General features: G+C 43.3%; 1 protein-coding gene across 1 annotated transcript in view; it reads right to left on the bottom strand.

Annotated features, from left to right (window-relative positions):
* The window catches only part of AKR1D1 (aldo-keto reductase family 1 member D1), a 34,503-nt gene that overhangs the window by 2,769 nt on the left and 15,521 nt on the right, over positions 1-16,213 (bottom strand). The window contains exons 2-8 of the mRNA XM_035561699.2: positions 15,295-15,462; positions 10,634-10,750; positions 6,855-6,932; positions 4,964-5,086; positions 2,554-2,663; positions 1,934-2,099; positions 1,050-1,132 (exon numbers count right to left, since the gene is read on the bottom strand). Of these exons, the coding sequence (XP_035417592.1) occupies positions 1,050-1,132; positions 1,934-2,099; positions 2,554-2,663; positions 4,964-5,086; positions 6,855-6,932; positions 10,634-10,750; positions 15,295-15,462 (845 nt within the window). The remainder of the gene's footprint in view (positions 1-1,049; positions 1,133-1,933; positions 2,100-2,553; positions 2,664-4,963; positions 5,087-6,854; positions 6,933-10,633; positions 10,751-15,294; positions 15,463-16,213) is intronic.

The following is a 16,213-nucleotide window of genomic DNA, read 5'->3' as shown; positions in this document are numbered from 1 at the left end:
AGATAATCCAAGGTAACAAGAGAAATGCATGGAAATGAATCCCTTTGGCTACACGTTGAGTGCCCTGAAAAGGGGAAAGCATAGAGTTTGGCCATAAACTGTAGATGCTCTTGAGTTGAAGGAAAAACAAATGGCCTCATTCTCCAGAAGAGATGTTGGGTCAGCCTGAGCCTTCTTGGGTAGTGCAGCCTTCAGGTGAAGAAAAACTATGTTGGGTTTTAAGCTTTAGATCCCAAGCAGCAAGAGACCAAGCCTTGTTAATTCTCAGAAAAGATCAGTGAGGAACTGGTCTAGCAGTCATACAAGCTGCATGGTTTTCTGCTTTCCATGTAAGAAGGTAGAACTCAACATGGCAGCAGACAAGGGAGGTTGCTGAAGAATTTGGCCTCAGGGAAGGCCAAAACAATTTCTGATTGTCTGTGGTTTTAAGAGGAAGTTGGTTGGGCAAATTATGTTCTGACCAAGCCCTGTTAAGGGAGATGGAGCAGAGCTCACCTTAAACTAGTCCTGTGGTTTCTTATAGCATTGCTCTTAATTATTTTTCTTCTGCATGTCATTTTGGGACAAATTGCCTCTGAAAATACTAGGGTTGCAATCCATAAGCAGGAGCACTTGAGCAACAATGTGACTTGCTAAGCACTGAGAGAGAAGGTGTGAAGGAGGGGAAAGACAAGAAAGTGTTCCTATTCGAATTTAAGCTCTGCTATCCACACTGGTGTTTGTACTGTACCCAGTACAGCTTGTGACTGGCTGAGACAGCCATCACAACATATAGTGGAAGGTGCTTAAGGAGGTGGTGCAGAGGTGGAGTAGCCAGATACAGTCATCTACTAGGTGGGTATTTGACACCTGAGTTGTAAGCATGTGTTGCATACTTCTTTGCAAATGGCCAAGGGGTCTATTTGGGCTGCATTAAATAGCTCCTATATCAAAGTTTTACTTTAATATTAATTTCTGTGTAGACAACCTTATTTTAAAAGTGAGTTTAAAAAAAAATTCTCTGAAAACACAAGTGTTCTGGGAGGATATAGGATTCCTCCTGGACTTACATTAAAAGTTCCACATAACGAACGTTTTTGTTCAGTGCTGCAATTTCCTTCATCTCTTCATCGGTGAGGGAGAAGTCAAAGATCTAATGGAAGGAGAAGTTAGGAGTAAGTTAGCAGTTCTTGTCACAGGCAATATTAATATATTCCATATTTCAGAAGTCCAGAAAAAATCCTCCCCTTCCTTCCTCCCCTGCACACTTCCCTCTCCCCCAAATCTACACTTGCTTGTGTTTATAGGGAAGTCTTGAATATGACATGAATAAGTTCAGTCACATTCAGTTACACACTCTTCCAAGAAGAGAAAGGCAGTCTGGTAAGTACCAGGCCATTGGCTTTAGAAGTAATACATTGGCAGGGAAAGTGTATAGCAGTGGGGGTACTGAGTGCTGCAAGGGATACAGGTAAAAATGCTTCCTCTTATTTAGGGTGGTGGTGGTCAAGCCATCTGCTTTCTGGTGGAGTGGTTATGAGCATTCCTGGCACACCCATATGCAGCACCTTCCCTTACCCAACAAACTGGGGCAGAAAATGGGGCAGAAAAAATCAGTCATCCCTGAACACCTACTGCCAGCAACATTGGTCTGCTGACCTACCAAATTACTTCATCTCCATTGTGCTGTTCAATGCAGCAATAGATACTCTGGGGAACACCACTGGCTGGAACTTTTGCCACTTCAAAGGATTAGAAGACAACAAAATTTCTTCTCTATTCTGCTCTGTTATTGTCATATCTTAGTACCATGAAGTGATGGGGAGAAAAACAATTGAATGTGGCAAAGCTTGGCATTGGTCGAGCTTTGTGTCTATGGGGAAAAAAATATGAAAACTGCCTTCCTCAGGAGCCAAGACGGATTCATGTGTGCACCGTTAGAGTGCAAATGTACCTGGAAATTCTCTCTGATGCGTTGTGGATTGAAGCTTTTTGGGATGACCACCACCCCTCGCTGGATGCTGAAACGCAAAGCAACCTGTGCAGCTGTCTTGTTGTACTTTTTGCCAATGGCATTCAGCACAGGATCCTTCAGTAAAGGAGGGGAGGACACGTTTACCCTGGAAGAGAATTGGGAAAAGAAAAAAAAATCTCCCTATTTTTAATGTCAAAACGTACAGGACATACTCATTCATGGACAGAACATTGTAGCTTTTTGGCAAATAGTGTGAAGGACAGTAGAGAAGTTTTGACGTTTACGACAGAGGACTGTCAAAGACAACTTCCTATGTGATGTCCTAACATTGACTTAGTTTCTACTTCCTCAACATTCCCAACTACAGACATTTGCTTTCTGGCAGAGGAGACCTCCCACACAGACCACCTGGCACTTCTTGACGACAGCATGCAGCGGGAGTGTTGCAAGTTTACATTCACAACTGCAATATTTAGACACTCATGTTCAAAACTACTGTGAAAAGTGGGGACACACATTTCACACAGATTGAGCAGTGGAGATCTATTATTCTTTTTCTGGACGATGGCCCTGCTATTTGAGGGTAGCAGGAGACTTACCATGTTTCATCCCTTGAGGTTCCCAGTGGGCTGTACCCAACAATAACAATGTCATGTTGTCTGCAAAATTCTAAGAGTTTGGGTTGAGTGAAATAGGGATGGCATTCGACCTACAAGAGTAAGATAGAAAGAATGATTAATCAATAGGGCCAGATACAGAACCAAATGGTGTCCCAATATTTGCAAGCATTGCAGACTAGGGATGACTTCTCAGCTTTCAGGAAAGGATATATATTAAGTTAAGGAACAGGGAAATTCAGTCTGTGGTTACAGGTCTAACGGTACACTGCTGGGTGGTGATGGATTTTTATTTATGTATTTATTTATTGGTGGGCAGCAGATCAATGTCTATGATTACAGTTTGGCTGCAGGGCGTTTGTATTGGTCCCAGTGGAAAGGTGGCAATAAGTGGGGGGATTGAGGTGAAGGAGGCTGACTAGAGATTTAGGCTGAGAAGGCAACTCATCTCTTGTGGGCCAGATCATTGTTTCTCTGCCTTTTGCATTCAGGACGACTTCAACATATCTTTTTTAGGGGAAGTGTTGGCATGAACTGTCCCAGGCAGAAAGGTGAGGGGGAATGTGTAAAAGGTGAGATCTCAACAACGGTTATGACCTCGTGTCCTGGTTTCAGGTAGGACAGAGTTAATTTTCCTCCTAGTAGCTGGCAGGGTGCTATGTTTGGATTGGAATGAGAGGAGCGCTGATAACATGCTGATGTTTTAGCTGTTGTGGAGCGGTGCTTGCACCAAGCCAAGGACTTTTCAGCTTCTCGCTCTGTCCTGCTAGCGAGCAGGCTAGGGATGCAGCAGGAGCTGGGAGGGGGCAGACCCGGGACGGCTGACCCAAACTGGCCAAAGAGGTATTCCATACCATCTGACGTCATGCTGAACAATATATAGGGGTGGCTAGCCGGGGTGGGGGGCCGGCTGCTCGGGGATGGGCTGGGCGTCGGTCGGCGGGTGGTGGGCAATTGCATTGTGCATTATTACTGTTGTTATTATTTTCCCTGTCTTAATGGACTGTCTTTGTCTCAACTCACGGGCTTCACTTTCCCGTTTCTCTCCCCCGTCCCAGAGAGGGAGGGGGGAGGGTGGGCGGACGGCTGTGTGGTGTTTGGCTGCCAGCCGGGCTAAACCACAACACCTTGTTATGAGTTCTGCCCTCCCACACTGCAAATACTGTGCCTCATTCCCTTGCAGGCAGGGATTTTCTGGCTATGTTTTCAGTCTCTGGGAAAAGGATGGTCTACAAGATGATGGAGCTACCTCTCTGTTTGTATACAGTTTGAAGCTATCTGGCACATCTACACTTGCCGGCCAGCTGCCCTAAGCTGGGCTTAATCTTTTGTCCAATTTCCCTTGACGCCATAAGGCAGCAGCAGCAGTGCACAGTGCAGTCCTAGGGGCACTCCACGAACTGCAGTTGCGTTTTGTACCCACTGGGCATGTTAGTACCAGTGAAGGGTGCCAGAATCTCCTCTCTCAGGCTGCCCTGCTGTGCAGGCCAAAGGCAGAAATGGGGGCTATGGCCAGCCTCCGTGCCCTGTCCCATCCCAATCCCAGCCCTCCAGGCCACGCGTGGAGGGTGAGAAGTTGGGCCCGGATGGTTTCTGGCCTCTTCTCTGGTACCGCTAACATGGATGTTCGTCTGTGCCAGATGAGTCAGAAGAGTTTCCCAGTGACTTCTAGGAAATGTAGTGAGCTGCCAAATGCCAGTCAAAGATACTGGGCGATTGGATGGGTCACTGCTGCCTGCCACCATCTCTGAGCCTAGCTACCGTGATTTAACCCAAATATCCCTATCAACCTTGTGGGCTTGTTCAGCTCCAGTTGGTCACTTATCTGTGTTTTCCCCTTTATTTATTTAATTTTTTTCTCCAACTCTTACTGGAACTCTTATGGGAAAGGCAGAAGAGACAAAGTATGGGAAATTTAGGAGTTACTTCTAATAGCTGTAAATCTCAGGAAGCTCAGAGTGACTCAATCTCTGATACTTAGAGTTGTTTAGGTGTGGCATCAGCTGATGTAGATGTGGCTTCATTGAGGACTGGTTAGCCCTGAATGATTTATCTTGTGAACTTTTTGGGTGTGAGGTAAGGTACATGGCAGAGATTTAAAATCTGCCTTGATTCAGCATTCAATCTTGTTAAGGAGCTTGGCACAGAGAGGTGTTTTATAGTCCTGGAGCAGAAACTGAGTGATCGTTCCAGCACCTTCAAGTGTTTATCTTTAGCTTAGATAGGATGAGCAGTATTTGAAGCTAGAAATATGTGACAGTATAGAGGGCAGCAGCTATGGCAAAGCATGTATCACCCTTCTGCACGTGGCATCTTGGGCCATGTCTTGTCTCTGTGTTCCCTGCTGGGCAGCGGTGCTGGGGTGGGCACTGCCCTCGGCTTGTGGTCATACCTGGTTGCTGACGGGTTTGTGCTTGAGTCCTGGTTTGTTCAGGATCATCTCCAGCTGTCTGCGGTTGAAATTTGATACTCCAATAGACTTTGCCAAGCCTGCATCTTTGCATGCTTCCATAGCCTGCAAAGACAACAAAGGCTGGTTGGATTACCAAACTTTGGCTTCGTTCCTTGCAGCACGTGCTTTAGAGAGGTGGAAGGCAGTCAGTTCTTGAGACTGCTGGAAAACCCTTGCAGCAGCAGAGCTAGCAGCTCTTTTACCACAAGGGATGGTGCTATCCTGCTATTTAAACTCCATTAGGCCCACTTTCCAGACCAAACACTGATGTTTTCCTCTAAGGGTAGAATTTGGAAAGCAGACAGGTTAATTTGATGTATAGATATTTGCATCAGATGTTTGCTTTCAGAGAGCTTTTTTTAGTTTGTGCTGCTTTAGCACTGTCTCAAAGCTGGAGAAGGGAGAGGGAACAAAATATATTTGTTTCCTGATCAGTCATTTTATGAGAATCTTTCATATAAAGTCCTGTGTAATCACTCGAATACTTAGCAAGGCACATCACAAAACCAGCACAGAAACCTTGGTACAATACAAAGTAGGAGAAAAATTTGAGAGCGGGGAACTCTAGAGATTTTGCAATTCAAAAAAATCCTAGAAGCTGAGAAAGTTTTATTAATGCTGGATATGAACATGTGCTCCAGTCTTCTTCATTAAGCTTCATCTGCTAAGTCTTTCTAAGGAAAAAGAGGGCCCTTTCCTGTGGTCTCCCCCCTTTGCTCCCAGAAACTCTGCACACAGAGCTTCAAAGCAGTTCAGACCCCCAGAAGAGCTGGGTGTCCCCCGCTGCCAGCTTTGTTCTTCCTTTCATGTCTCACAGGAGCTGAAAGCAGGGAGGTAAGAGGCACCAGGTATTTGGTGACCTCTAGTTGGCCTCATATGCTTTGTATCACCCAGTGACAAGTCAGCAAATATCATCTGGAGCCACTTTTGCTTGCTGGCACCATACTGAAAGAGTGAAATTACGTAGACTGAGTTTAGCCAGGTTTATTTAGATTGATGGTATTCTTTCCAGACAGTCACCACTAGCTTTTTTTCTCAGCTCTTTAACTGAAAAGAGAGACCTACTACAGGCTATCCTTCAAGATAAAGCACCAGCCTGAAGTATTCAGACAGCTGTTCCTTTGAGCAACTAGCTTGTGAAACAGAGGAATGAATTGCATGAGCCCAAGATAAGGGAAACATAAACAGCTAATGTGGAAGTCCTCAGCCCTATGAGACCCTGCCTGGATGTCTCAGCTGCCAGGAGAAAGCCCTGGCCTGCCCTGGGCTCTTGGCCACTCTGAACTTTTACTCAGAATTTCTCCCGCTCTCCACCTTCATCTACTAGACCTGGAATAGAGCTTGACCCTCTCTCTATCCATCTCTCTCTCCCTCTCTCTCTCTCCCTATGTATTTTTAATGATTAGCTTTAGGGCAAATTCTGTTTTATCTTGAAGGTGAAAAACTTCCTTTTTTGAGGAGGATCAAGTCACTTCGTCCTTCAGGGCTGCAACTTTTTGCTGCTATAAGGGTCTGATAAAAAGGAGGGACTGGAAAAAAACAAAACCCTACATATATGAATATTTGCTGCAAAAACTAGCAAATGTGCATCCTCTAAAAGAAGGAATGTAGACATCAGATATCTCAACAGTGTTTTGTTTTGTTATAAAAATAATTAAGTGATGGCAAGAAGCAACATCCCTAGAGACAGAAGTCAAATTTATCCATGGAGCTAGTAGAATCTGATCCACTTGCCCTGTCGATATGCCTAAAACTTGTTTATGAAGGCTACAAGCAGGACTGAAAATGAGGATTTTTTTTTATAGCGTATATGGAAGTTGTGTTGGCTTACCTCCCAAGTGGCACATAAGTCTGTCTCATGGTAGATAAATTTTCCATTTTCATCTTTTGGGTAGAGTGCATCTCCAGGCTGAAAAGTAAAACCACATTTTTTTTTCCTATTTTTTTTTAAAGAAAAAAAAAAGAAAAAAGAAAGGGGGGTGGAGAACTCTTGCACCTCAGAACAAAGATTTTTCCAGTCTTGGTGTTTCTATTAGCAAACAAACAAAAAAAGCTTTTGATTTTTTTTTTTTTAAAACACTCAAAGTTCAACAGGTCGTTCATGCTGGGCTTACCACATCCTCCGGTGCTCTATAGTCCTTGGATACCCTTCCGAACTGTTACATGAGTGCATACTCAGGAGTTCCAGGATGGCTTTGCTTTTCAATAAACTTTTGACCCTTATGGTATGGCAACCAAAGAGCTCATCTGCTTCCAAGAGCTGGGTTAGAGTGCCAACCTGTATTCTTTTCCCCTTCTTTCCTTCCCTCCTTTCTTCCCAGCCTTCCTCTGACCTTTTTTTGTCCCGGGCACCTGAGAAGAGTACCTCAGTGCAGCTCCAGCTGGAGGGACCATTTCCAAGAGTTACATATTACTATTAGAGGTCTAAATGCACAGCCGTAGTGCAGGTCGTGAACCTTCTAAGTGTATTGTCTACCTTTCTTGGGGCACTAGGAACTCTTCCTTCCTAACTCTATACTCTACAAACAAGACTTCAGAGATGAGTTATGAGCCGATATCTCACAAGCACAGCTTTCTTTTATTTGCCAACTGTTTCACTGCCATTGCAGGCAATGCATTAACACCTCCTTCCCTTTTGTCTGATTGTAATTTCACTTTTTTTCATAAAAGCCCCTCAGTGTTGTTTGACATTTGATCTGACTGCAAGCTGCTACATTTCAAAGGACCGGGTACAAGATGTTGACATGTTAATTCCTTGTGAACATGCAGCTGTGACTAATGATCAGTAACTGACGCCTCTCAATTCTCGAGTTCAAAATCAAGGCATTTCATGGGAAAAGTGAGCCTAGGGAAAACATGGCCTCAGATTTCAGACCCCGAGGTCTAAGTTGCAAGCATAAGCCCATCTCCTTCATATGTACTGGCTTTCCTCAATGAATTTCACAAAGACAACTTGTTGCCTTTCTTTCTGTGTCTTGCTGGGAGGAAAAAAAAAATTGACTAGAAGGAGGCAGGTGGTTATTAGATACATTTTTGTACTAGAAGTCAAACTATTTGCCATCATACTTTGAGGTGGGGAAATCCTCTTTACAAAACCACCCTCTGGTATTTTGGAACAAATCATTCATCCCTAGGATATCCCAACAGGCTGTCCAAGGACTGAGAGCTCAGTGCACGCAAGCATAGCAGATCAATGGCTCTGAATTCAACACTTTTTACTCAGTTCCATTTCTAATTTTTTTAATTCTGTTCAATGTTACTTTTTATAGTAGCCAATATTCAGCAGCTACATTAGCTAATTTATCATTCCCCAATGTCTTCCTCTATTTCTAGCCCTTGTGTTCTAAAAAGCCAACTAAGTCAGGATGAAAGTGGCTTGAGGATGAACTTCTCTTGACTGAGTTTAGGAGTTCCACAAGGATAAATCCTTCCTTCTACCTCCAGGGAACTGCACAAGATGTTGAAGTATGGTTGTCTCTGCTTGATAGTCTCTAGGCAGTACTTTCTCTGCCAAGCTACACTTTTTTTTTAATGCAAGGAAGTTTCTGAATGAAAGACCTGGGTGCAGATGGATAAAGAGGGATAAAGACAGTGTTTTGATGGTGATGGGATGGTGGTTACTAGGTCTTTAAAAAGGTCTCTCAGAAGTTTGTCATGTTTCTCAGCTTGGGTTCTTACAGACTATACATCACCAGTCATTCCCACAAATGCTCTCATCTTCTCTTGCAATTGTCATGGAGATGGCCACACACGTTAGACTGAGCATGGTTTAATGGGCAGTATTGGCAGTAGGTGGATGGTTGGACTAGATGATCTTAGAAGTCTTTTCCAACCTTTATGATTCTATGATAAGGTGGCTTCATACCATGTTGCTGTGTGAGAGCACAAACAGTTGGGACAACACTGTACAGCCACTGCTGCTGTGCAGGGTTCTGATCATATCACATCATATTCCAAGTCTGGGGGCACTCCAAAAGCTACCAGACAATTTACTTGCATATTTAAAGCACAGCAGCTGGTAATCACTGAGAAGAAAAACCTTCTCCCATGATAATGATTTCCTCACCAACACAGATGTAGGGGGACAGGTCTGCACGTCCCATTGCTGTCACACAGTGTTCTTTGACGTAGGGGCTTTCTCAAGAGAGCAGTGTAACAACTTGTAAATGCCTATTGCATAAACAGAAAGCAATAGGATGGAATTAATGCCACCCCAGATACCAGCATTCCTGATCCACTCAGATCATGGCGGGGCTTTCCTCTGAGTGGTGCTCCCAGGAAGCAGATGCCTTTCAGTCTGCTTAAAAGCCCCTGTGAGAACTTGCACCACTGGGCTGTGCAGAGGCATGTTTCCTTCTGGCTCCAGAGTGGGACTGTGAGCTTTGGCTCAAGTTATTCACTGATTTCAAGCAGAAAGTAGTTTTATTAGGAGTCTTTTGGGGAGACAGCAAAGTGCCAGCTTTTGCAGAGTAGGAGTTTGTTAGTGTGCTATACCTGCACACTCCTCACCAAAGGCAAGCACTGTGCGTGGGATGGGTGTATTTGGGAGGGAGGGAGCAAAAAAAAGGAAACCTTTGGCACAGAAAAATGTACATTTTTCGGGCAGAAGGTGACTTCTTTTTTATCCCCTCTCAAGGGGGACATGAATGAGTCTCCAGGACTTCTACTCTTTTAACAAGCCAGCTTGTTGATACAAGCCTCAGGGAGTCAGATGTACATTACTTTAAAGCCAGCTGTCTATATCTTTATATTGTGAGACAATGACCTTCACTATGTGGGAGAATGAACTAGTAGAGAATACAAACACAAGAAAGGGGAAACAGGAAATTGCAAGTGGTGGGAAATTTTTAAAAATGCACCCAAAAGGATTCCATACGTGGGACCATATAAATAAAGTTTTAAAATCTAAGCACAGTACTCCCATATAGGTCTTAATGGGATATTGCTGACTTAGGGAAAAAGGAACTGCAGGTCTAAAGTGATTGCTCCATTGGTAAATTGCTTCCTATCTGATGATTTATGGCAGTTTGGTGTCTGTGGTACAACATAATTTTAATAATCAGAGAACTACCTACCTTGTAAAAAAAAAAAAAAAAAAAAAGGAAAAAAAATTGCAACTGACATCTACTGAAGCTGTCTGAGAGGATCACTATGATTATGGAGATTAAGATCACAATGATGATTTGCCTATTGTTTTTAGTGCTACTGAGGCTTTTCTGTTTTTGAGAGAGATTAATAGAAATCAGTTTGGTGGCTCTTTACACTGACATCCCCCCCTCCGCCCCCCCCTCCCCCCCCAGCTTTGCCTCTGGCCCCTTGTTGCTTTGTATGACATGTGCAGCTTCAGCTATGCAGTTCTTCAGCATATGAAGTGCTCAATCCCACTCAGGAGTCCTGTCCTTCCTGTGCTACAGCTGTTAGTAACTATTCTCACACACCTATAAGCCCTTCTTTGTGTGGGTAATGCATAGAAATGTGAGCAGGCAGTGGACATACAACATATCACCAAAATGCTATCTTCAACATGGACTGGAGGCTACAAAGATGATGTTAAATGGATGCCTTGGTTCAAGCCAACCGTGTACTTTTTAGGGCAATTTTTCTTTTTACCTTGAAAGCCATTGGCAGCTCAATAATGTAGAGGTCCACGTAGTCCAGCTGCAGGATTTTCAGGGTTTTCTCCAGCGTGGGACGCACCAGCTCTGGGGGGTGGCAGGTATTCCACAGCTGGGGAGGCAAACACAGGCTCTTTTTTTTGGTGCCAGAGGCACAGTGAGCACCCTTCAGCTGATTCCCCCCTCCCACGCACACCCCTGTTCTTCTCACCAAGTCCAGCATGCATACTGCAAAGCCATTGTGGTCTACATTGCTGCAAGACAAAGAGAAGGTGTCTTATCCTGCCTATTGCCTGAGGGAGTTGTAGAGGTTAAGACAGGAATCCTTGCCCAGGACAGCCTGTGTGCTGACACAGTAAAGCCATGAAGATATTTGTTTATTACAAGACAGGTTATTCAGAGTTGAGTATATTGCAAACTCTTGCTCAATGAATTTAGGCAGATTCCTTTTGTTTTATGAGCTTTCCAAGCATATGCTTTCACTGGAAAACTTTGTTCCCACAAGAAATCTGTGGTCAGGTTTATGCTTGAAGGCAGAAGCTCAGATCATGTGAGTTGGCTATTGAATAGCCAGGCACCTGGCACAAAGAGGAGCTGTTGGTTTTCTCCTGTGGTCATGGAGCCTGAGTGACTGCCTGACCTAGGGAAGCTTTAACTTACTCCCCTAGCCTCACTAAAAGTATTTTATTGTTCTGTTGCTGTAACGCAGGTGTGACTAGTTAAAGCACAGCCTCTTCATCCTCTTTAATCACAGTCACTTCCTTGCAGGGCTATGCCCCGAGGTTGCCACGGGGTATGCTCAGTTGATTGGCGTGCAGTGCTACCTCTAACAGAAACTCTGCTGATGCAAATCTCTTGCAAGAATGGAGCCATAGCATAGTAATTAGTAACCAAGAGCTCTTTGTAAACTGTTTGCTGCAGTTAAAATCTACAAAAAGTGGAATTAACACACAATAGAAGGTTAAAAGTGCCATCTGGTTGCACAAAATAAACCAGGCTGTTTTATCCCCAACCCCCTGCCCCATCCCCTTAACGCAGAAAACTGACATTTAGAGTCATGTTGAGCTTTTTGGCACCTTTAATGGCTGGGAAAAAAAAAAAAAAAGATGTTTAAAAAGACGTTTGTTGATACGGTCATTGTCTAGCCAATTCTGCCACCAGTGCTGACAGCCACAGTATGCCAAGGTGTAGAATGAATCCATTCTTGAGACATGAAACGCTTGAAATGAGATTATCAGGAGAAGATGGGGATTATAGGTTTCAAAGGACATAGCCTGGGTAAGTTTTGAAGTGTTTTAGATTGTTATTTAACCAGCAAGTAATTACCTGCTCAGTTGTGCCAGCAAAGGCAAGGACACATTATCTTGAAGCTTAGCTGTACCAAGAGCAGCACGTCTGTCCCTGCCCTGAGCTGACACACCAAAGCAGGCTTTGGCACCTGGAAATTCACAGTGGGCTTTATCCCAGCTGTATGGTGCAAAGCATGAAGAGCTTATTATCAGTGAAGTATTGGTTACATGGGTTGAGGTGTACTATGGTACAGAGACCAAGGTCCTGCACTCAGAGTTTTAAGCTGTTTTGCTGGATTTCCTGAAAGCCTTTGGTTTGGGTGGTTTTTTGAACATTTGCCAATCTCTGATTTTCATTTCTTATGTAAAATGAGGTGTTCTTTTGAGCTTAAATATAGGTAAGGAAGTGAGTCTGTATACCCTTCATTTTCAGTTTGTTTTGTTACTTTGATTTAGAAATTTAGTAACCAGAGGTATGTCGACAGCTTAGGAGCCGTTTTTCCAAGTGCCCTTCCTAGCTTAGTGAGCTAAGTACTAAGCAGTGAATATCCATCCCTTTAAAAAAAACTGCAGAGGTTCTAAGGAAACAGCCTTTAGCAATAGCAAACATTTGTATTACCTTAATACATAGATACCATGGAAACTTAAGAGTTTCACAACTGTTTTCATGATTTGTACAAGTTATTGTATTATCTACCTAAATAGAACCCATGTAGACATTTGAGCAGTCAAAGCTGCCAGTTGGCTTTGGCATTTCAGGACACCACATTTCCTGGAAATGTTACTTTTAGTTTAATGAAAGAAATATCCTGGGATGAAAGAGGAGACCAAAAAGGTCTTGCTATATAAGCCAAGAGAGCTGTTGGCAATCGATAGAAAACCTCTAAAATTTCTGGATGCTGAGCTGCTGTGCCTGATCAGCCAGCCAGCAGCAAGAGCCAAGTGCAAGTGCTGATGATTTCAACTGGCAGATGCAGCACGGTTGCACCAACTCACTGTTCCAGTAACACTGCCACTCAGTGGGGCTGTTCCTGTTAGTACCCACTGATGGACCTTTGGTTTGCATCATCTTTGTTTGAGGGAAGGTCTGCATGGTGGGCTTGAGTGTGCAGAGTCTTCTGCATTTTCAGGACTTATGATTTCAAAGAGGTTGAAAACAAACGCATTTTTTGTTGCACCTGCTACTTTCAGGAGTGGTCTGTCACCATGTTTCCCAGAAGATGCGACAGTTAATGTTGGTCAGTTACCTGTGAATGGCTGATGTATCTATTGGTGGCTTGATACTTGCCTATAGTTTGTGCAATGCTTAAGTGCATAAGGTACACAAAGCTGAAGATATGTAGGCTCCTAAGATAAGGGTCATCCAGTCCCAGTCTTCCTGGGAGGTTCAGAGTGGCTGTGAAAATGTCTAGTGAAACCTGTGAAAATCTGGCTTGTGATGGATTGAATTGGTTGCTGTATATTTTCCACCTCTGCCCTTGAATACTCTAAAGACTACAGAGATGCTCTCATGAATGTTAATGAGATGCTTAATGTGACCACCTAAAATAAAACCCTCATTTTGTTGAGCAAAACTAGGACACAATAGAAAGATAAATCCATGTGTGTCTTATCTCACAGTCACAGGGAAGGCTGGAACCACAGGCACTGACTATTGCGGTACTGCCAATTGCAACCTTGAGACTAGCAGGACCTGCAGTTTAGGGAACAATTGAACTTATAATCAAGAAACAGAAGATGTGGTTTCACAGATGGTTCAATGTTTAAGCAGTGGGGAAAATCACTGGGTGATTAGATCAGACATCTGAACATAGAAAGCCCTAATAAAGTAAGTTGGGAATCAAGGTAAAATTTTACCAAGAGATGCACTTTTGCAGATCCTAAAAATTTATATGGAAAAATAAACTGCAGGGGAAGCAGTTGGGAAAGTTAAAGACATAATATTGTTAGTACATCTGGTTCTAAACTTTTGGCACAATTTTGTGTTTTTGATTTGAAATATTACTGGTAATTTGCTGTAATGAATCTATAAAACAGTTGAAACTAAATATTTAGCCTGACCCAAATCAACTTTTTTGGCTTATGAGAGATTGAGAGATTACCCTGATAAAGGTGGAAAATCTGAGGACTTGAAGCTTTTCTCAAGATGGCAAGGTTGTTACCAGCAGAACTGAGCAGGGAACTAGGAAAAGAGTTGCATACTTTACAGACTGGAAATTGCTTTACTTGGAAATCGTTCTGTAGCTGCTGAAAATCCACTTGGTCTGCAAACTACCCAGTCTGAAGTTTAGTTTCCCTGATCATAAAGCTTAACCAAATTGTTCATAGTAAAACAGACCTTTTATCCCATCAGATCTTTCACTCTAGGAACCATGATATTTATTTCCAAGGCTGCTGAGTAACTTCTCTGGATTACGTCTTATTTGGGAAAGGAGAAAGGGAAAATATGAGGCTGATAGGTCCAAAGTAGCACTGCCGGAAGGGGAACTTGAGGCCATAAACTCCATTAGAAACTGGGCAGAGACCATGAACTTTCTGGGGGTCATCTGATCTTTATTCAGCAACGTGCAGTGAGCTCTCTCTCTTACATCTGCAATCTAGTCATCGTGGTTGTAGCAGCTTCTATCATACACTTTGTCAGGCAAGGGATTTCATTCTTCTAGCAGAGAATCGGCTCTTACAGCTAGGGTTTTAAAGCATTAAGTAGCTCATGCACTACTCCAGACTTGCTGCTCTAAAGCGGAAGTGTGATGACCTCTTCTCTCGAACTGGGTTGATTCATGATCAGAGAAGTCTTTAATGACAGTTGATACAGTAATTAGGGTGTAGCTTTATGAGTAATTTTCTGGCAGCGGTACCAACACAAGCACTTGCTGTTCTCCTGTACACAGACACTAGCATGCACGTGTTTGCTCCCAACCCTTTCGTTGTGCAATCTCAAGGCAAACCTGTATGGGGAATTGCTCTAACAGAAAATAACTCATTTGCAAGATTATTTTCCAGGTCTGGCTCAGTGTGTGACTATACAAATGCTTGTGCCAGCACAACACATGGCACAGTAACAGCCTAGGTAGCAACTCTATGTGTAGCAATGGTCGGAACTTGCAAATGCCTACAATACTAGGTGGAATGCACGTTGTGTTGTTCTCACTGCTAACTTAGCATTAAGATGAGGACAACAGGGATTCTTGTGCTTTATAGCAAATCTAGTGCTGATATTGCCGAGGCATTATGGAAATGCTAGGAAAGAAAAACAAAGGACGTTGGGTCTGGAAACATGCCGGATGTTGAGCACTGGCATTCTTAAGAAAGCCCATTCACAGAAATCCTGGATTTAGTGTAAATAATTTGAGCACAAGTTTCTCACCTTGCCACAGTAAAAAATGTCTTCTCGCTTGATCCTTCCTTCAGCAATCTTCTCCCGGATGGCTTGGCCCACTTCATGCTCATTGAAATAGACAAAAGCACCGTCGATGTGGCGATAACCAGTATCAATGGCAATCTTCACTGACTCCAAACAGGAGCCTTTGGGAGTCTAACGGGAAAGAAAAAGAATAAAAGTATGCAAGAGAGCATCCTGCTTCCCTTTCTTTCAATATAATAGAGTTACTGAGATAGCCACAAGGTTCACGATGGAGTTCACCCAGTCTAAGCATCCCCTACCTCCCCAAACACCTGTATTTCAACTTCTGAACAAAAATGTGCTGCATAATTTTCTTCAAAACTGTCATAAATGTGGAACCAGGCTGGAAAAATGAGCTGGAAAAGCAGAACATTTGCTATGCATCTAGGAAAGAAAGAGTACAAGAGTCCTCAGAAAGTAAGAACTGAATATATTTGAGGTGGAAATGATTTCAGAATTTCTCTTCTAGAGAGTAAAGGCTGTCCTACAACAGCTGTTCAATAAATTCCCTTCCTCAAATGGAAGAAGGCTTTTTGGCTGGGCAGAGCTGATCAAACATCTGTCTGATCAGAAGCTCCTTGAATACCTTGTGACCCATCAGGGCTTTCAGCAGGGCAAGAAGGAATTTGGGTATGACATCTTTCTCCTCAAACTGACTTACAATTGGGGGCATCACAGTCCGAAGGGCAATAGCTCAGGGGGGTCTACTGGTATTCCCAGCTGTGGACAGTTGCTTTACAGTGTGGCTAAGAATCAGTAGGCTCTTAGTGTATGTGTATACACCTCTTACTGCTTTGGTTTAAGATGAGCTCAAAAAACCTCTTAATAAGTTCAAGGCACATTTCTGTACTGTGTGCTGCACTTATGCTTACTCATCTTTGTT

Source organism: Cygnus atratus, chromosome 1 (assembly GCF_013377495.2).
Source record: "Cygnus atratus isolate AKBS03 ecotype Queensland, Australia chromosome 1, CAtr_DNAZoo_HiC_assembly, whole genome shotgun sequence".
In the NCBI taxonomy this organism is placed as follows: Eukaryota; Metazoa; Chordata; class Aves; order Anseriformes; family Anatidae; genus Cygnus; species Cygnus atratus.
This window is presented reverse-complemented; position numbering and strand designations above follow the sequence as displayed.